Genomic DNA, 22,546 nt, shown 5'->3' with positions numbered 1-22,546 from the left:
ATCATAGAATCATAGAATACCAGGTTGGAAGGGATCTCAAGGATCATCTGGTCCAACCTTTCTTGGCAAAAGCACAGTCTAGACAAGATGGCCCAGCACCCTGTCCAGACGAATCTTAAAAGTGTCCAATGTTGGGGAATTCACCACTTCCCTGGGGAGATTATTCCAATGGCTGATTGTTCTCACTGTGAAAAATTTTCCTCTTGTGTCCAATTGGAATCTCCCCAGGAGTAACTTGTACCCATTACACCTCATCTTTTCCATGTGACTCCTTGTAAAAAGGGAGTCTCCATCTTCTTTGTAGCCACCCTTTAAATACTGGAACATGGTGATAAGGTCTCCCCTAAGCCTTCTTTTCTCAAGGCTGAACAAACCCAGTTCTCTCAGCCTTTCCTCATATGGCAGGCTTCCCAGTCCTTTGATCATCTTTGTGGCCTTTCTCTGGACCCTCTCCAGCCTGTCCACATCTTTTTTGCATAGCGGGGACCAAAACTGAACACAGTATTCCAGGTGTGGCCTGACAAGCGCTGAGTAGAGTGGGGTAATGACTTCTTTATCTCTGCTGCTGATGCCCTTGTTGATGCAACCCAGCATCCTGTTGGCTTTCTTTGCTGCAGCAGCACACTGTTCACTCATATTGAGCTTGTGAAACCCCTAGGGAGCGCTAGCAGCCAGGAGTGCCGCGAACAGGGCGTGGCGCATCAGCAAGGGCGTGGCGCGTCAGCAAGGGCATAGTGCAGCAGTTTGCACAGGAAGGGCGCTGTAACCCTGCCGGCTCGATCAGGGAGCAATGGTATCTAGCCGGCAGAAGGCCATGTCCTCTCTAAACTCTGCACCTGCCATGACTGATGCAGCTTCACAGACAGAGCTCCGATGGGAACATGCTGCTACCCAGGTGTCAGGCTGCAGGGTGTGCCCTGCTCTTATGCTAGTACCGGACAGCAGTAGTGAGCACACCTGTGGGAGGTACGCCCAGGTAGAGGAACTCCTTCACTTAGTGACAGAGCTCTGGGAGGAGGTGAGTAGGTTGAGGAGTATCAGGGAGTCTGAGAGGGAGATAGACTACTGGAACCGCACCCTACCATCCCTGGGACAGACCTGTCAGGCAGACAGGACACATGATACAGAGGATTCCCTATCCTCTCTCCACCCAGCAGAACACGGTGACTTAAGGGATAGGGGGGAATGGCAACAAGTTCCTGCCCGGAGCAGCAGGTGCATCTCCTCCGTGACTACTCCACCTTCCCAGGTGCCCTTGTATAATAGGTATGAGGCTCTGCAAGTGGAACCAAACAATGACAAGGACGATGGTCCATCTAGGTTGGAGGTGTCGCCAAGGTTAAGTCGGCTTATGCCCTGCATCAAAACCACTTCCATTAAGAAGAAAAAGACAGGTCATTGTCATAGGAGACTCTCTTCTGAGGGGAACAGAAGGTCCGATATGCCGACCTGACCCACTTCTTAGGGAAGTCTGCTGCCTCCCTGGGGCCTGGGTTAAAGATGTGACGAGGAAACTTCCTACCCTGGTACGGCCCTCGGATTATTATCCATTATTGCTTTTTCATGTAGGCAGTGATGAAGTTGCAATAAGAAGTCCAAGGGCAATCAAAAGAGACTTCAGGGCTTTGGGATGACTGGTTAAGGGATCAGGAGCACAAGTGTTTTTTTCCTCTATCCTTCCAGTTGCAGGGAATGATGTTGGAAGAAACAGGAAGACCCAGATGATCAATACCTGGCTCCAAGACTGGTGTCATCAGCAGAATTTTGGGTTTTTTGATCATGGGTTGGTCTACGTGACACCAGGCCTCCTGGCAACACACGAGGTACACCTGTCTCAAAGGGGGAAAAGGATCTTTGTGCAAGAGTTAGCAGGGATCATTGAAAGAGCTTTAAACTAGATTTGAAGGGGGAAAGGGATAAAACCAGGCTCACTAGAGATCAGCCTGGGGGCAGCATGCCAATGTTTGAGGGACAGTGTGCTAGCGAGGTCCTTCAGTCTGCTCCACGATGTGCTGAGTACACTGGAGCACATTTGAAATGTCTCTGTACTAAGGCGCGCAGCACCTTAGCCATCTCAGTGGAGGTAGGGGATGGAGATCCCCGCGGCAGCAAAGATGTAAGGGTTGTCGATGTGTTAGAAACCATGGAAGCACCTGAGAACGGTCACATAGGAATTAGGGCTTCTCCCCCAAAAAAGGTGGCAGGATCAATGGCCCAACTGAAGAGCATCTACACCAATGCACACAGCATGGGCAACAAACAGGAGGAGTTGGAAGCCATTGTGCAGCTGGAAAACTATGATATAGTTGCAATCATGGAAACATGGTGGGATGACTCACACAACTGGAGTGCTGCAATGGATGGCTATAAGCTCTTCAGAAGGGATAGGCTAGGAAGGAGAGGCGGTGGGGTAGCCCTGTATGTTAGGGAGTGTTTTGACTGTCTAGAGCTTGACGACAGTGATGAAAGGGTCGAGTGTTTATGGGTAAGAATCAGGGGAAAGGCCAACAAGGCAGATATCATGGTGGGAGTCTGTTATAGACCACCCAACCAGGATGAAGAGGCAGATGAAATATTCTATAAGCAGCTGGGAGAAGTCTCACAATCGCTAGCCCTTGTTCTCATGGGGGACTTCAACTTACCAGATGTCTGCTGGAAATACAATACAGCGGAGAGGAAACAGTCTAGGAGGTTCCTGGAGTGTGTGGAAGATAACTTCCTGACACAGCTGGTGAGGGACCCAACTAGGGAAGGCGCCCCGCTGGACCTGTTGTTTGCGAACAGAGAAGGACTTGTGGGTGATGTGATGGTTGGAGGCCGTCTTGGACACAGCGATCATGAAATGATAGAGTTTTTGATTCTCGGAGAAGTAAGGAGGGGGTCAGCAGAACTGCTACCTTGGACTTCAGGAGGGCAGACTTTGGCCTGTTCAGGAGCCTGGTTGACAGAGTCCCTTGGGAGGCAGTCCTGAAGGGCAAAGGAGTCCAGGAAGGCTGGACATTCTTCAAGAAGGAAATCTTAAAGGCACAGGAGCAGGCCGTCCCTATATGCCGAAAGACAAGCCGGCGGGGAAGAAGACCAGCCTGGCTGAACAAAGAGCTTTGGCTGGAACTCAGGAAAAAAAAGAGAGTTTATGACCTTTGGAAGAAGGGGCAGGCAACTCAGGAGGACTACAAGGATGTCGTGAGGTTATGCAGGGAGAAAATTAGAAGGGCCAAAGCCCAACTAGAAATTAATCTGGCTACTGCCATAAAAGACAATAAAAAATGTTTCTATAAATACATTAGCAACAAAAGGAGGGCTAAGGAGAATCTCCATCCTTTATTGGATGCGGGGGGATACATATTCGCAAAGAACGAGGAAAAGGCTGAGGTACTTAATGCCTTCTTTGCCTCAGTCTTTAATAGTAAGACCAGTTGTTCTTTGGGTACCCAGCCCCCTGAGCTGGAAGACAGGGACAAGGAGCAGAATGAAGCCCCCATAATCCAAGGGGAAATAGTTAGCAACCTGCTACACCACTTAGACACACACAAGTCTATGGGGCTGGATGGGATCCACCCAAGGGTACTGAGGGACCTGGTGGAAGTGCTCACCAAGCCACTTTCAATCATTGATCAGCAGTCCTGGCTAACCGGGGAGGTCCCAGTTGCCTGGAGGTTAGCAAATGTGATGCCCATCTACAAGAAGGGATGGAAGGAGGATCAGGGGAACTACAGGCCTCCATGTCTGTCCAGCTCATTATCGCCAGGGTGTGGGTGCATGATGTCGGTGCATTTCGTACAAACTTTCGCCACATGGACCGCATGCACTGGATTTGATCCAGGTCTTCGGATGCCTGGTCGACATCCAGGTTGTTATAGATCACCTCCAACATGGCTAATTCCCTCAGATACTGGATACCTCCCTCAATGGTGGTCCATTTGCTTTGGGAATTTGCAAGTTCTTCCTTGAAGGGATACCTGTCCTTCACACTTGACAGGAGTCACCGCCAAAGACTGAGGACTCCTGCCCTTTTTCCAATCCCTTTGTCAATGGCCTTATCCTTAGCAAGGGATCCCAGCTGCCGGGCTTCCTTACCCTCTAATTCCTGACTACTGGCCCCAATATCCCAGCATCGGAGTAACCAGCTGAGAATTAGCTCACCTGGTTGACGGCTAAAATCTTTTCGCATATCTCGCAGCTCACTTAGGGATAGGGATCGGGTGGTTTCTGTCTCATTTATGATTTCAGTCTCTTCCTCCTCCTGTTCTTGTGACTGCTCTGCTGCAGAACAGGCTGCCTCTTCTGATTCTTTCTCCTGCTCCCTCTTAGGAGAAGCTTCTTCATCCCTTACTAAACGAGCTGACTTCTGCTTCCATTGTTTCTTTTTAGTTATAGGGGTGACTGATATAGTGTCTGGTTTAGCCATAGTGTCTATTGGTATGTTTTCCCTCTCTTCTCCTTGAGGGTGCTGCATAATATTGAGCAGTGTTTGGTAGATGCTGGCCAGGGCGCAGCACAGTGTGGTAAGTTGTGCCTCTTTGGAATAGCCACAGCATCTTTTTTTCAAACATTCTATCACTTCATCAGGATCCTGCAGTTGTTTGGGAGTGAAGTTCCACTGGAGGTGAGAAGTGCTCTAGATACCTGCCCATATTCTCCCACATGCCGTGCCACCCATGACCATACTGTCGTGGAGCCTGGGTCATATTCCTAAATTGCTTGTTAACCTTAGACAAAACCAAAGCAATATTCCTAAGAAATACCAATAGAAGTATTTTAACTACCCAAGGATGTTCAAGATACTGAGAAGTTATTGTAACGAGGGAGAAAACATCACAGAAGAAGGTAGCGAAGGTGCCATTCTGTATTATTTCCTCCACAAAAAACCTCTCAGAGGAAGAAGTATAATTGTTAATTGTCTCCATGAGATGGTACCCGAAGTACAGTAATGGCTACTGTCTTGAAAAATAATAAAGCTAAAGTCTTGATCTGCTGGAAACAGGCAGTTTGATGATTTAACTGAGTTGTTAATATTAATTTCATCCAAACCTACAAATTTAGCTATGGAATTCTTTTTAGCTCTAAGGTTAAGTTATATTTCATTTAGCTGCATGATTAAGGGAATATGCTTTCAATCAAAGTTTACAATTTTTATAATAAACACTGCTCAGCAATAACTAAAACATCCCTGTATTATCAACACTGTTTCCAGCACAAATCCAAAACATAGCCCCATACTAGCTACTATAAAGAAAATTAACTCTATCCCAGCCAAAACTAGCACAACCAGTTAAAGCAGTGATATCCTATGAAAAATACAATGGAACTTGTTAAAAAAGGGTTCACGTAAAAGGCTTGTAAAATAATAGTGCTTACGCTTTTTATACAATTTCATGCTTGATTTTTAATTTTTAAATTACAATAAAAGAAAAAAATGTTTTTTATGAGTCCAGTTTTATAAAACTGAAATTGATTCACATTGGGGCTGCTATCATCCTGCTTCCCCTGGCTGAATTAGATTTTGCATGGATCAATTACCTGAACCTGCTCATCTCCCAGCTACACAACTGCTAGTGCCAGAGGAGGGACAGGACACTCCCTCCCATCCTCTGACCATAGCTGCAAAGTCAGGACTGCTCCAACTTACACCAGCTAAAGCAGCTGTGGAAATGTATCATAAGCTCTTCTTTCTCTCTTAAAGAAAATATTAGAGCACAGACTGAAACATCAACAAATCCTGAAATTTTACATTACCATTAGGAGCCTAAACTTCACATGAACAGGACTATTCACCAAAATCCTAGCCAGCCAACTATGTGCCGCAGTGTAAGTGTTTTCAATTGGGCTTAAGTCTGCATATAATTAAGAGGCACCAACATCCACACTGACTCAAGAAGCTATGCTTAGCATAAAGGAAGAGGCAGAAGGTTATCTTTCCCACAATAATCGATTGATTATTTGAGACTGCAGAGCAGGTACTAGAATTCAGCTCTCATTTCTCTAACCCTTAGTTATTACATAAAATTGACCCCCTCGCCTTTAAATTATAAGGCCAGGAGTGTTTCAAGCTATGAATATTAGCTTTTGAGAGTCAATTCTTCTGTTGATGTTGAAGATCAAGAGAGGACCATTTGATATTGGTATTCTTAGGTATTTTTGTGAAGGACATAAGGATTCAGGAGATTCCAACCTGAAAAAAAAAAAAAAAAAGGCTTATAACATTTTATATAGTCAGTAGTAGGATATCCTCCTCTACTAAGGCTTGGCTTGTGAGCCCTCAACAAATAAACCCAACAAAGATAAAAATTGAAGGATCACAAAAACAGCCTAAAAATATTAGCTGACTTGAAGAAGGAATAAGATAGGGAAAAACCTCACAAGAATTGCTATGAAAAATTACTCTCAGCAGCATCTGATATAATTAAATTGAACTTTCTCTCTAAAAACTAAACAGTAATTACATAAAATTAACCTGTCAGTTCACCCTAGTACAGTAAAGAGAGTGAAATCAAACATCAAATCCTTCTCTAAGGATGCTACACTACTCCTGTTCCTTACATACTTAAAAGGCCAGTGGGAGCTCCTTGGTCTCCCTCCCTCCTCTCTTCTCTTCAGGAACAAAATAGTAAACTAGTAAAAGTCCAAAAAAGTACAGCAGAACTTCGGACATATTGAACTCATCTCGCCAGTAGTGGCATGACTTGAATGAAAAGGCAAACAAGTTTAAATAAAACACTGTGGCTTTATATGTCTGTAGCTACTAACTTTATAGGATTTTGTTTTGTGGCAAACTTAAAAGCTCTTGGTGCTGTCACCAGATCATCTTTTGTAATGAGGCAAGTCTCATTTTTTGTTTTACTTCAGAAAATAAACTTTGGGAGATCAATCCCTCAAAACTGCACCAGGGAGCAAGCTTAAAGCGTTTGACTTGTATTTGCAATTGGGACAGCACAGGGCAAACACGCACACTAATTTTCCAACTTCTAAAATTTCTGCTCAGACTACCAAAAGAAAACTGTCAAAATATCTTAACAATTCCACTATAAATGCTTTCATTAGGACCAACTAATGTTTATTTTTAATATGAGTCTAGCAATGATATGAAAAAGAAGCAACATTCCAGTAACTGGTAGCGTAACACATATGTAAAACACCTCCTGACAGACTGGCATTTCTGACTGCTGAAGCTTAAACCACGGTTTTAGAAAGAAATAGCTTAAAGTTTTCTTATTTGAATTGGCAAACTGCTTTGTTTAACAAAAAGGGGTTTTTTACCTGCAGTAAAAGTTTGGTGGGGCTTCAATGTTTCAGCTTGCCTGTTTATAGGAATGGGCTACTATATTATCCTTTATTTCTGTATTTAACAAACATGTCTATTGAGAAAATGTAAGAATATTCACCAAAAATTTCTTTTTCTCCTCTGAAATAATCTGGGTCCTGCTACATGCAAAGATTCTGGGTTTATCAACATCAAATACCTCCAAACATGCAAGCTTCAAAATAGCTCAAAATAATGAGGAAAAAATATTTTTTTATTATTCGCAGCAACTCATATGTCCATTATGAATTTTATGCTTCAGATTTAGAGGTTTTTTAATTGTTCCAGAATTATCTGGGATTAAAATAAGATACTATGTTAAATAACATTATGGACATATTCAATTTCCTCTTTTGAAGCCTCCACACCAGAGAACCATAAAAATACTACATTAGTGCATACAGAAGACAATCTAAAAAGATTATTAAAAACCAGCAAATGATATATTTATGAGGTAACCATAGTAAAGAAATGTCTAGACTTGTTCATCTGGATGAAAATAAAACCAAAAAGCCAGACAAACCATAAGTCCCTTCAAGCCATGTTTTTTGGGCACTCGGCTCCAAATCAAAGTTATCTCACTAATATTATAGGATCCATACCATAAAAATCTTTTCAAGGTGAAAACTAAAACCTGCCTACTTTCTGATACTAAAATATCTACATGGTGTTGCTAGCTCTTCATATTTTGATTCATTATAGCTAAAGTTTCCATGACTTCTGGGAATCTAGCAATTGTTTATTGATATCTTCCCCATTTTAAAGCTGGCAATTAAACAGACAGTTGTTAGGACAATGAGTTTCTGGTTTCTGAAGCCCAAGTTGTCCTGACATAAAATCACTGGTTTTGCTTGCTGTAGACGTGTAAGGTACTGTAGCATAGCTGAGTTGTTGCCAAAGATATGGAATTAAAAGGCTTGGCATCTATCACATACTTGACACCTAAAGAGCACAGAAGCTCTAAAATTCCTATTCCCTGTAGGTGCACTCAGTCTAGACTAACTGATTTCTCACACTTTTAAAATGCATTACAACACTCTATTGTGATCATTTCATCCACACAGCTCCAGCTAGTGACAGAAGAACCTGTTCTTTAAGCGCCATTTCAATGGGCTAAAGCTCCCGCTCCAAGATGCCATTAAAACAATATAATACTTGAAAAGAACTATGCTGCACTGGGTTGAACTCTCTACTGTGTCTTCAGTGCTTTGTTCTGAGTTCAAGTTCTCATTGAAACTACCTGTGAACCAACTTTCCAAAACAAAGATGTTTTTGACAGCTAGTTTCACATTACTATCTTTTTTTTTAAGTGTTCCTTACTGAATTTTGCTATATTAGCATATTAAAATATTAGTGAGGTGTTTGGCATTCAAAATTCTAAACAATAAGGTGACAATGTAAAAGACTTGAGATTTGAACTGTATTGATTTGCTTTACTAAAAATTAACAACTCTGCTTCACATTTTTAACAAACACAGGCTATCACCTAAAAGATGCATTCCGCCACTCTGTTTTTCTTAATATATATAGAGGGGTTTTTTTAATAGTAACATCTGAATTTTTTTTATAATTCAAAAAAATTTAAATATTAATTTTGAGGCATTTTGGCTCTTCCTGGAATAAGCTGAGAGGGACAAAACAACACTCACTTTTTTTAAACAGCAGAAATCACATCAAATTGCTTAAAAATCAAGAGGAGTTTTTGTCTTTATTATAACTTACGCTATTTAAGAGCACTTGTCATAGCGGAAAGCCTGGTAAAGTTGTTCTGGAAAGAGTAATAAGAAATGATAGACGTGCTATACAGCAGGGAGAAAAACTGGTTCACAGATGCAGTGCCAATGAAAGCGGGATTTGGCATGAAGATGACTTAAAGGAAACGACAATTTCCTTCTTTTAAGTACCCCACTAATAGCACAAATTCCAAAGGAGACAAGAAATGGAACTCTATAATTCAAGGGAAAGAGACAAAACGATTGAAAATATCTCTGAAAACAAGTGGTTTTGAATAATGGGTCAGGTGTGCAAAAAGGTGTCATGTTTCTCCTATGACATTTCTTTCCATGCATAGACAAAAACTGTACATAACCGCTATCAACTATCTACTGTTTAGCACTCCCTCCTTTTTTTTTTTTTAATAAAGGAAACAGGGAACAAGCAATGGGAAGTTGATGTCAAAACACAGAAAAACCTCCCAGCAAGCTTCCAGCAACCACCCAGGATTTAGAGTCTTGCTAGCCACTCTCTTTTCAATACCAGAATTTCACACATTTCAATGACCATTATGACTTCAAAGAATCAAATTTTCATCATTGTCCCTCATCTGCCGGTTGATTTGTATAAAGGAGTTCTTCTGCATGCACTCCAGACAAAGGGCTCCTTACTTTCGTGGCTATATATCAAGTTTAAAAGTTCTGTTTGTGACAGTTGTGTCTGTGGTAAATTAGGGTAACACTGAAGGAGTGCAGCTGCTCTGCAGGAACCTCCTTTTTGGCATCATTTCACTTAAATAAAAACTGAATAATTAGCTTCTGCCTTTATTAAACCACAAAAATGCCACTGGCCTTAGTAACTACTTCCAGTTGCCCCACCTACTTAACCTCAATAGTTTACACTTGTTAGAAAGGAGGGAAAGTAGAAGTTTTCTGTACTTTATAGGAGTTTACAACAGCTTGCTCTCTTCCCCACCCTCAACGTGTTTTACCAGACTAAGTGCATAAAGTTTTGCTATAAATTCATGTTGCAATACACTTTCTTTAGGAGCTGTTATATCAAAGCACAGAAAATCTTGCGTAATACCCACAAAATAGCTGCTGTGAAAGGAGCTTTTTATTTAGTGTGCTCAGCTGCTTAGACTGTAAGTCAGGATGAGAACATTTACATTTCTACACTTCAATACGGTATTTTTGAAACAAATGTAAGAGAACAGAATCTACTATGCAAATTGTAAGTGGAAAAATGGAGCAGAATGAACTAAACATGGTCAGACAACATTTATCTAACAGCTACAGACATAAGGGGAAAAAAGCATATTTGCCCTTAGGAAGCTCAGTATCACACAGAATACAGTTTTCTTTCAGGCTTCACAATCTTTTTGCATTATCACAGTAATCTATGAACAACGTGTTATCTGTACTGTGTTCTCCCATCTAACCATCCTGCAGAACGATTAATAAAAAAGTTGAGAAAAGCAGTGAAAGAACCATATTTAAAAAAAGAAAACCAAACATTGTAAACAGGAAACAGGATTCAATAATGATTGCAAGAAAGCTTCTATTTAAAGAAAATTTCTTTACATAGGCAGTTAGCAGAAAACACTAAAGAGAAACTGGATATGGAGAAAAGGATATGCTGAAAAGTGGGTCTAACAGAAGCAGAAATTGTCACATTACTGGAATCAACATAAGTCCATTATAATACTTTTTAGTCTACTGACTGCCATTATGCAAAGGAGGTGTCAGCATCCAAAGCAGTCCAACATTTGAAAGTGCTGTTAGCTTCAGCAAACTTTACTCAACAGTTTGTATTTCACAGCTGAGGAGATATTACTCTAACAGCCACGATGGCTAAGTATTCACTGTTGTTGCAAAACCTCCTTGACAACTTCCCTGTCATCCCACTGCACAAAGGCTCACTCCACTTTCCCAATATTTTGCATGCCCAATATTATTTCATGCTGCTTGAATGAGATACTACAAGTATAACAGCATAACACATCCCACACACCATTAAACCAACGTCACTTGGATTTGTTCAGAGAGAACACGATGAAAGAGTAAACAGGAATAACTGATTGGATTTCTAAAAATCCCACATGCTCTGTACAAATTGGAACATGACTTCACACTAATAAGTAGAAAACTTCCCCCTCACCAATCCTTCTTTCAGATCTTAAAACACTTTACTTATACTCTGCATTACATTCCCAAATTGTGTATTCACATTTGTCTCCTGCAAAAGTCATAGAAAGATTATATTTATAAATAAGTGATTAATGGTAAAATTTATGGCAAAAGCTGCTGAGTTGTGCTTTTGTTAGTTTAAACTATAAGACTAAAACTAAAAACAAAAATCTCAGATTTTGCACCTATCAGTGCCCTGATAAGCCTCAAAACAGAGAGGCATTTTTCTTGTCAAACCATAATGCATGACAAACATGCAAAAAATACCTATCATTCAGCCTGCATTCTTGATGGACAGGTAAACAACATTTTAGAAATTTAAAAATGAAGCATTTGAAACATGTAAGTCCCACTTTCAGCACAGATGGATATTTCATGCTCAGTATAGTTTTTCTGCCAAGAAAGAATCAAAGACCAAGACAAAAATTATTATTTAATTATTAATAATGTATTTTTCCCTGTAACAGTACATCTTAGTTTTGTAAATATTGTCTGGGTAAATATCATGAAATTAAAGAAAAGAGTAATCAGATATCTGGTTTTACATTTTGCAGTTTCTCCATATGACTGAAATTAAGAAAATCATTATTAAGTGGAGGGAAGTAGGGGTGGTCAGAGGAGGAAAAAGGGGAGAAGAATATATTTCATAAAGACAGATTGATGTTGCTACTAGTAGTTATCAGAGACTTCAGTGTGGTCATGACATTCTTTAGATTGAGGAAATTATAAACAGCGTACTTATCTCGAACGAGGTGGGAAAAAAGTCTGAATTATAGCAGATCTTGTAAACTACTTTTTCTTACAACACAGCAAGATTTAGATAGAACATACTTTTTAGAACTCATTCAAAGCATATGTAAGTAAATCTTTTGCTTCCACACACACAAGTGGCTGGGGTTTTTTTATTACCTGTGAGGCATTTAAAAATGCTGAGTTTTCTACACCACACAATTTTTAAGTATTCTACAAGAACTTCACAATCCTCATATTAAAAAAAAGTGCAAAATATCAAGTAGTTAAGAATAAGACAACAGTAAAGTGTTTAGACTGTAAACTTTCAAATAAAAGGAGAGGCAGTCTTAGTTTACCTGCATTTAGAAAAAGAGGATAACTGAACAATTGAAATAATCTGATTCCTCTTAGAATAATTTACAGTTATGGCAATATTCTACTGCTTTACTACTATAAGCAAGTCTTCTTACAGGTACTATTTCTCAGCTGGAAAACAGAAAAACCCAGGCAGTAAGGGGCTTTAAAGGAAAGAAGACAGAAGTACTCGTAGCTAGAGCCTGCCTAGAATAGACAGCGTTGTCCTGACTCCCCTGATTAGCTCAGTTTTGTATATACTATTAAATAAAACCTTGTAGTTCAGTGATGGTATGTTTTTTCAGACAAAATGTATTCAGTTTGCAGTTCTGATTATTTATGCTATATTCCTAGCATAAATCACAATAAGCAGATTGGCTTGCAAAGTTACACATAATATTTCAATAATATCTTGGTGAATTATTCACTAAAGATGACTCTTGGGCTTCCAGTGTATAAAGCATAGTTTTGATCATGGATACCCAAAGCTCCAACCAGCAGCTCAGGATGGAGTCTTCTATATCTTAAGTGAGAGCCAAAATTCAGGCTACTCTTGCACATTGGGAATAATTTCTGTATTTTTGTGTGTGTGTTTCTGATGCCATTTTAGTGAAATCCTTATTTTTAACATTCATTAAAACAGTTATCTGTATTTACAAAATAAATCATAAGCATATGACTTAAGTAAATTTTATAAAGTTACTGTCTTCCAGGAATTCTGTCACGAACAAGAAAATTAACAGTTCTGATCTGCTTTATGCCCATCTGAAAACCTTACAAAACCTCCTTTAAAGTACCTATTAAGAAATTTTCCATATAAGGCCCAGGTGGAGTTCTCGAATACTGGAACCACTTGTTTCATCCTCTTCAGCCTTTGGAGGGGAAGGGGTCTAATCTGTGTTAAATGTGTGGCTGGGTGCCTTCTCTCAGTTTTGTGGAAAAGCTCCCTTACCAGTTCAAGCTGCAAAAGACCCAAGGGAGCACAACATTCAGAGCCTGGCAGTGAACTGGGACACTGCTTACACATAAGCAGTGCAATTGCTGCTATGAAGCAGGAACACCTGGGCCAATTCATAATCTGGACAGCCATTATCAAGGTCTGAGCTGTCAAGTTCAAATTTGGATGTAAGGCAAAGTCTTAAGACTTGATAACTCTAGTAAGATTTCCTATGATGAAGTCATAAGAAAGGTTATCACTACAGTATATGAAACACCTATTGTGGATTCAGTTTTAATTAGCTAACAATCTCCCTGGGCTGGTAGCTAGAGCACAGAATACTAAAATATTTTTTTTTTAAATTTCATTACTGCGCATTCTGGTGTTCTTTTCCTTTTACCTCCCAACTACCTATTCATTCCCTATTTAATGGAAGCTGTGGGATGCCGTTTAACGGTTAAAATTTAACAAACTAGGCTTTTGTTTATTAAAACAAGATATTCATCAAAGGTGGGGGTGAAAAAAAGCAAAAAGTAGTGTTTTAAAGTTTCACTTGACAATACTGTCACAGTAGTGCGTGGTCTGCTACTAAGAACAATATTGAGAAATCCTGAGTTCATGTAAACCAATGCCTGCCTTCATTGTGATACATGTTTTCTATTCTTTACATCTCCTTTATAAAGAAAGTGATTTCTGTAACAGATCTTTGCCACAAAGTAACAAGTGGTTTGAGACATAGGGGAGAAAAACAGAAGCAAATCCCCAATCAAGAAATGCAAATTTGGAGCAAAACCCCTGTTGGTGCATGCTTTTTAGAAGAAAAGTTGCATTTAAGAAATTACAAGGAAGCCAGACCTGTTAAAAGCTGTCCCTTACCCTAATGCAAGATGTAATGCTTCTATGTAATATGCATGGACTTTAAAAGTTGAAAGCAAGTGCTAAATAGTGTACACAATTTCCATATACAGCAGGTAGTGAAGCAAGAAAAGAACTGACACAGTTACCCTCGTTAAAGAGATGCACAATAGAGAACTGTTATGCAGTGTTAGCATACTGAAGGTCTACGCATCAGGGATGTTGCGGCTATTAACAGCTTAAATGCTCACTGTATTTTGTTAATTAGAACATACAGCTTTAAGCCTTTGTCGTGGTTTAGGCCCAGCCGGCAACTAAGCACCACGCGGCCGCTCGCTCGCTCCTCCCCCCTCGGTGGGATGGGGAGGAGAATCGGAAGACAAAGGTAAAATCTCGTGGGTTGAGATAAGGACAGTTTAATAGGACAACACAAGGAGAGAAGAAGTAATAATAACAATAATAATAATAAAAGAATATACGAAGCGAGTGATGCACAATGCAATTGCTCACTACCCGGAACCCGATGCCCAGCCCGTTTTTGAGCAGCGATCCCTCCTCCCCCCGGCCAGCTCCCCCAGTTTATATATTGAGCATAACGTCATATGGTATGGAATATCCCCTTGGCTAGTTCGGGTCAGCTGTCCTGGCTGTGCCCCCTCCCAGCTTCTTGTGAAAATTAACTCTATCCCAGCCGAACCCAGGACAGCCTTAAATGTGTTTTAGAGGATCTTTTCTAACAGTAATACAGTCATTATTCCCTGGCGGGGATGGGAAGGGTTGATGAGGCTTCAACTGTTTAATCATAATCAATAAAATACGTGACTGAATACCACTGGACAAAAGCTGTTTCTTTAAATTTATCTATATGGTTAGTTAAAATGGAAGCTTTCTACAATCTCTCTCTAAAAAGCTGAATCATAAATTTTTAGCTTGCTCTATCTGGCAGTCTGTAATTTGTGCTTTGGCCTTTATATGTTTGGCCTTTAAGGTTACTTATAGGACAGAAATCATGGTCTTATACTTTCTGATAAAAAACTTGGTATTTAAATTCAGTAATTCAACTTGATACACTACATCTTTCCTTTCAGTTTTCTATTACTGTGGGGGGAAAAAATAAATCAAAAGGAGACTACAATGTACAATTATGTTTACTAAACAGTGATAAAATAGTAAGAATTTGTTTTGGAAACAGACATTACAGAAGAAGATATTCAACTTCTGACTTATTAGAGAAACAGAATTAGTTGACCCAAGAATGCTTTCAAATGGAGCGGGCATGGCAGCAAAAATGCGGTCACCTAAGAAAAAATTTTGTAAACAAAAGAATAAAGAATAAAATACTAGTGCCTACTACATTTTTAATCTTAAAAAAAGCTTCTGCCTGGTTAACATGCTACTCATTGAAAACTTTAAAATATATGATTTGATGATGATGATGATGATGTTGGCCTATATAGAAAAATACTGTTATTTATTTTTACACATGAATATATGAGCACATACATAAAATGAGTCTGTAAAGAAAAACTATCCACCTCTTCAGATGTTATAATCAGAATTACTCATCATATTCTTAATGTTTTTTAAAAAACATTTGCAACATAATTATAACATCTTTTAAAAAATACAGTATTCATTATTTCTTATCAGCACTTTGTAAAATTCCTTATAGCTCAGCTTCTTCTCACTTGTTAACCCAGTTTTCAGGCTAACAGGTAATAGGATAAAAGTTATTTCCCCGTCAAGCAAAGATTTTCTTTTGCACAAAAAGTAAGCCAATGGGCTTTATGGAGTGAATAGAACTGAGTATACCAAAAAGATACATAAAAGATTGAGCAATTTCCCTACAGTGCATGCTTCACAACACAAGAACTAGACTGCATATTAAAACTCTGTGGATCTGAACATCAGATGCTCTCTCCATGGTCCACGTCCTCGCTTAACACAGGTTAACATTCCTGATTTGAGAAAGCAGCCATGAAAGTAGTTCAAAGGTACCTAACAAACAAGCCATCAAGGATTGGAAGAGCATCTAATTCCATTGCATCATTGATCTTCTGAGCAGAAACAGACAGTGCTGAAGAAGCACCAAGCTCTCTTGCAGCATGACCAAGATGCTCAAGGATTCCCATAGGATTACTGAGCTGCAGCTTTCCCTTCCAGACAAGGAAAGGTTTTCCTTTCTGACTTAATAAAATGATTCAGCTAGAACTTCATGACTAGAAACGGCTTTCAAGTCTGTACACAGAACTTTCTCAGACAGTAAGCAGTTAGGCTAGGATTTGTGTCTTAACTCTACAACTTGGATTTACTACACAAATGCAGAAAGAGACATTTTATTGAACAGAAAAGCAAGGGCTCTACAAGGAATTGTTTATTTATTATTCCTGACAAGACAAGAAGAATTCATGATATCTACAGAAATATTTCATAACAAGGGATACTAACTTAGGTGTTCTAGAAAAAGTTCAGGTAATGGTAATATTTTATGAGAACATGAAAATACTATCTAGTCTTTAAAGAGCAAAACTACTAAATAAAACAGCTCCAAAAATGAAGTTACTTCTTACTCCTGTTGATTACTAGACTACATCAATGGTTTACTTTTATTCTTTCTAGCAGATTAGAAACACTGCTTGCATATTTAGACTTACAAAACCAAACAAGTATTTGCATGTTGAATAACCCTTTGGAAACCAGACAAACTAAACATGGCACAATGATACTCCTTTAATTTGTTCTGAGCAGTCATCATAGCAAGCTCTTAAAAAACAGTATTCTTTGATAGAAAATGAAATACTATTGTCCTGGTTTCGGCTGGGACAGAGTTAACTTTCTTTTTAGTAGCTGGTACAGTGCTGTGTTTTGGATTTAGTGTGAGAATGATGTTGATAACACTCTGATGTTTTAGCTGTTGCTAAGTAGCGCTTATCTCAAGCCAAGGACTTTTCAGTTTCCCATGCTCTGCCAGCAAGCAGGTGGGCAAGGAGCTGGGAGGGAGCAGAGCCAGGGCAGCTGACCTGAACTAGCCAAAGGGGTATTCCATACCATGGAACGTCATGCCCAGTATATAAACAGGGGGGAGCTGGCCGGGAGGCGCGGATCGCGGTTCGGGAACTAACTGAGCATCGGTCAGCGGGTGGTGAGCAATTGCATTGTGCATCACTGGTTTTTTTTTCTTCCCCCCCCCTTCTTTTGTTGCATTCCTTTTCATTACTATTATTATTATATTTCATTATTACTATTGTTAGTATTATATTTTACTTTAGTTATTAAACTGTTCTTATCTCAACCCACGAGTTTTACTTTTTTTTCCTTTGCTTTCCTCCTCCTCACCCCACTGGGAGGGGGAGGGGGAAGCGGCTGCGTGGTGCTTAGTTGCTGGCTGGGGTTAAACCACGACAGCCTTTTTGGCGCCCAACGTGGGGCACGAAGGGTTGAGATAACGACAGATCTGATCAGAGTGTGTTAAAACAAACTTGTTATAAGTATTCATTGTATTGGTTTGATAGTTATTGGTTACAATGTGGGTTCGTTTGCTCTCAAAGTTGGTGTTGTGGTTCTTGAAATTGCGTTATGTAATGCCCTACTTGCAGTATATGCTCCCTGTTGTGCTGTTTATCATCGGTGGGAACCGGGCTAGAGTTATCACGTTGTTGTTGTTTGTAACACTGGTTTATGATATGATAGAAGTGCAGGCCGTGAAACTAATCGGGTGTTTGTACTCGGCATTGTTGTCACCTCTGTACTTCGGGAGCTGCCTATGGGAGACTATTAATAATTGTACCTTTTACCTTTTCTCCTCTGGGAACCAATCTGTGGAGGAGAGATCTCCGTACTTCGGGTGCTATCTCCTAGAGAATATTAATAACTGCACTTTTTACCTTTTCTCCTCGGGGAGCCAACCTATTGGGGAGACATCTTCCCACATCTTCCTTTTCTTTACCAGGTTAATTGCAATAGCATTGAAGGAGTTTGTAAATTTTGAATATCCTTGGGATGTTGAACTTAGTATGGTCGTACTGCTAGGAATCAGCCTGTTCCTGAATGTGATTCAGATCTTGCCTAGGGTTAAACAACTATTTAAAAATACCACCCAGAGATCAGCTCCCATGACTGCAGCTACTTCAACTCTGGCGACAGCTACTGCAGCTACTCTAATCCCTATGACAAGCACTGTGGCTACTCAAACCCCAGCAACAGGCACTGTGGCTACTCAAACTCTGGCGACAGCTACTGCAGCTACTCTAATCCCTATGACAAGCGCTGTGGCTACTCAAACCCCAGCAACAGGCACTGTGGCTACTCAAACTTTGGCGACAGCTACTGCAGCTATTCTAATCCCTATGACAAGCACTGTGGCTATTCAAACCCCAGCAACAGGCACTGTGGCAACTCAAACCTTGGCGATGGATGATGCAGCTGAACTAGAGGATCAACCGGTGCCAATATCAATCGCCCCTATACAGAAGAGGAAATATACAAAAAAATCAGCTCGCTTAGCGAAGGATGAAGGTGAAGCAGGGCCATCACGAGAACAGGAGGAAGAGGCAGAACCGGAGATAATCACCCGGTCACTATCCCCGAGTGAGCTGCGAGAGATGCGAAAAGACTTCAGCCGTCATCCAGGCGAGCACATTATCACCTGGCTGCTCCGATGCTGGGATAATGGGGCAAGTAGCTTGGAATTAGAGGGTAAGGAAGCCAAGCAATTGGGATCCCTTTCTAGGGAAGGGGGCATTGACAAGGCGATTGGGAAAAAGCCACAAGCCCTCAGCCTCTGGAGGCGACTTCTATCGGGCGTGAGGGAAAGGTATCCCTTCAAAGAAGATGTTGTATGTCAGCCAGGCAAGTGGACCACCATGGAGAAAGGTATCCAGTACCTGAGGGAATTAGCTGTGCGGGAGATGGTTTATTATGACCCAGACGATGGGCAGTTACCCACAGATCCAGATGAAGTCCAATGTTCACGACCCATGTGGCGGAAGTTTGTACGAAGTACACCATCATCGTATGCCAGTGCATTGGCAGTAGTGGACTGGAAAGATGAGGAGGGACCAACAGTAGATGAATTGGCTCGCCAACTTCGGCAATACGAAGAAAGTCTCTCTTCCTCCCTCGTCGCGGCTGTGGAGAAACTGCCAGACACGCTAGCCGAGAAATGGTCCCAAGAGTTCCAGCGATTTGAGGATAAGTTTGGCCGCCCACCTGTACGGACCAATACCTCAGCTATTAGGAGAAGGTATTCTTCCGGGCAAGAGAGAAGAGAGAGAAGGTATATACCACGGGGTACCCTGTGGTTTTACCTGCTTGACCACGGAGAGGATATGAGAAAGTGGGATGGAAAACCTACCTCAGTCCTAGATGCACGGGTACGGGAATTGCGAGGAAAAACAACTACAAATGAGGGTTCTTCCAGGAAAATGGTTGCTTCAGCCTCCAGTGAGCACTGCGAGCGGTGTGGCCGACAAAGTGGAAGGGCTGATCTTACTCCTGATTCTATGAAAAGGAATTCTAATCCATTTTTACAAGTGAGTGGAGAATCCTATGATCAGTACTAGAGGGGCCCTGCCTCCAGCCAGGCGGAGGAGAGGGACAACCGGGTTTACTGGACTGTGTGGATTCGATGGCCTGGCACATCAGATCCACAGGAGTATAAAGCTCTAGTAGACACCGGTGCACAGTGTACTCTAATGCCATCAAGCTATAAAGGGGTAGAAGCTATTTGTATTTCTGGGGTGACAGGGGGATCTCAACAGTTAACTGTATTGGAGGCTGAAATAAGCCTAACTGGGAATGAGTGGCAGAAACACCCCATTGTGACTGGCCCAGAGGCCCCATGCATCCTTGGCATAGATTATCTCAGGAGGGGGTATTTCAAGGACCCGAAAGGGTACCGGTGGGCCTTTGGTATAGCTGCCTTGGAGACAGAGGGAATTGAACAGTTGTCCACCTTGCCTGGACTCTCTGAGGACCCTTCGGTTGTGGGGTTGCTGAGGGTCGAAGAAAAACAGGTGCCAATTGCTACCACAAGGGTGCACCGGCGGCAATATCGCACCAACCGAGACTCCCTGATTCCCATCCATACGCTGATTCGTCAACTGGAGAGCCAAGGAGTAATCAGCAGGACTCGCTCACCCTTTAACAGCCCCATTTGGCCAGTGCGAAAGTCTAATGGAGAATGGAGACTAACAGTAGACTATCGTGGCCTGAATGAAGTCACACCACCGCTGAGTGCTGCTGTGCCAGACATGCTAGAACTTCAATATGAACTGGAGTCAAAAGCAGCCAAGTGGTACGCCACAATTGATATTGCCAATGCATTTTTCTCAATCCCTTTGGCAGCAGAGTGCCGGCCACAGTTTGCTTTCACTTGGAGGGGCATCCAGTACACCTGGAATCGACTGCCCCAGGGGTGGAAACACAGCCCCACCATTTGCCATGGACTAATCCAGAATGCACTGGAAAAAGGTGGAGCTCCAGAACACCTGCAGTACATTGATGACATCATCGTATGGGGCAACACAGCAGAAGAAGTTTTTGAGAAAGGGGAGAAAATAATCCAAATCCTTCTGAAAGCCGGTTTTGCCATAAAAAAGAGTAAGGTGAAGGGACCCGCACAGGAGATTCAGTTTTTAGGAATAAAATGGCAAGACGGACGTCGTCACATCCCAATGGATGTGATCAACAAAATAGCAGCTATGTCTCCACCAACTAGTAAACAGGAAACACAAGCTTTCTTAGGTGTTGTAGGTTTTTGGAGAATGCATATTCCAAATTATAGTATGATTGTAAGCCCTCTCTATCAAGTGACCCGGAAGAAGAACGATTTTAAATGGGCCCTGAACAACAACAAGCCTTTGAACAGATTAAACGGGAGATAGTTCATGCAGTAGCCCTTGGGCCGGTCCGGGCAGGACCAGATGTTAAAAATGTGCTCTACACCGCAGCCGGGGAGAATGGCCCTACCTGGAGTCTCTGGCAGAGAGCACCTGGGGAGACCCAAGGTCGACCTCTAGGGTTTTGGAGTCGGGGATATCGAGGATCTGAGGCCTGCTATACTCCAACTGAAAAGGAGATATTAGCAGCATATGAAGGAGTTCGAGCTGCTTCAGAAGTGGTTGGTACTGAAACACAGCTCCTATTAGCACCCCGACTGCCAGTGCTAGGCTGGATGTTCAAAGGGAAGGTCCCTTGTACACATCATGCAACTGATGCTACATGGAGTAAGTGGGTTGCACTGATCACACAACGAAGTCAAATAGGAAACCCCAGTCGCCCAGGAATTCTGGAAGTGATCACAGACTGGCCAGAAGGCAAAGATTTTGGAATATCACCAGAGGAGGAGGTGACACGTGCTGAAGAGGCCCCACTGTATAATAAACTGCCAGAAAATGAGAGGCAATATGCCCTGTTCACTGATGGGTCCTGTCGCATTGTAGGAAAGCATCGGAGGTGGAAGGCGGCTGTATGGAGTCCTATACGACAAGTTGCAGAAACTGCAGAAGGAAAAGGTGAATCAAGTCAGTTTGCAGAGGTGAAAGCCATCCAGCTGGCTTTAGACATTGCTGAACAAGAAAAATGGCCAATACCTTATCTCTATACTGACTCATGGATGGTGGCAAATGCTCTGTGGGGGTGGTTGCAGCAATGGAAGCAGAGTAATTGGCAACGCAGAGGTAAACCCATCTGGGCTGCTGCATTGTGGCAAGATATTGCTGCCCGGCTAGAGAATCTGGTTGTGAAAGTACGTCACGTAGATGCTCATGTACCTAAGAGCCGGGCCACTGAGGAACATCAAAACAATCAACAGGTAGACAAGGCTGCTAGGATTGAAGTAGCTCAGGTAGATCTGGATTGGCAGCATAAGGGTGAATTATTCATGGCTCGGTGGGCCCATGACACCTCAGGCCATCAGGGAAGAGATGCAACATATAGATGGGCTCGCGATCGAGGGGTGGACCTGACCATGGACACTATTGCACAGGTCATCCATGAATGTGAAACATGCGCTGCAATTAAGCAAGCCAAGCGGTTAAAGCCTCTTTGGTATGGAGGACGATGGCTGAAATACAAATATGGAGAGGCCTGGCAGATTGACTATATCACACTCCCACAAACCCACCAAGGCAAGCGTTATGTGCTTACGATGGTGGAAGCAACCACTGGCTGGCTGGAAACATATCCCGTGCCCCATGCCACCGCCCGGAACACTATCCTGGGCCTCGAGAAGCAAATCTTATGGCGACACGGTACCCCAGAAAGAATTGAGTCAGACAACGGGACTCATTTCCGGAACAATCTCATAGACACCTGGGCCAAAGAGCATGGCATTGAGTGGGTGTATCACATCCCCTATCATGCACCAGCCTCTGGAAAAATCAAGCGATACAATGGATTGTTAAAGACCACATTGAGAGCAATGGGTGGTGGGACCTTCAAACATTGGGATACACATTTAGCAAA

The 22,546-nt window shown here is 41.8% G+C and overlaps 1 protein-coding gene across 1 annotated transcript in view; it reads right to left on the bottom strand.

Moving 5' to 3' along the window:
• Nucleotides 1-22,546, bottom strand: part of LOC127028603 (NADH dehydrogenase [ubiquinone] iron-sulfur protein 4, mitochondrial-like) — a 55,930-nt gene that overhangs the window by 5,789 nt on the left and 27,595 nt on the right. The window contains exon 3 of the mRNA XM_050914325.1: nucleotides 3,786-3,946. Coding sequence (XP_050770282.1) covers nucleotides 3,786-3,946 — 161 coding nt within the window. The remainder of the gene's footprint in view (nucleotides 1-3,785; nucleotides 3,947-22,546) is intronic.

This window comes from Gymnogyps californianus, unplaced genomic scaffold (assembly GCF_018139145.2).
Source record: "Gymnogyps californianus isolate 813 unplaced genomic scaffold, ASM1813914v2 HiC_scaffold_36, whole genome shotgun sequence".
NCBI classification, from domain to species: Eukaryota; Metazoa; Chordata; class Aves; order Accipitriformes; family Cathartidae; genus Gymnogyps; species Gymnogyps californianus.
Note: the sequence above shows the minus strand (reverse complement) of the source record. Positions and strands in the feature narration are given on the sequence as shown.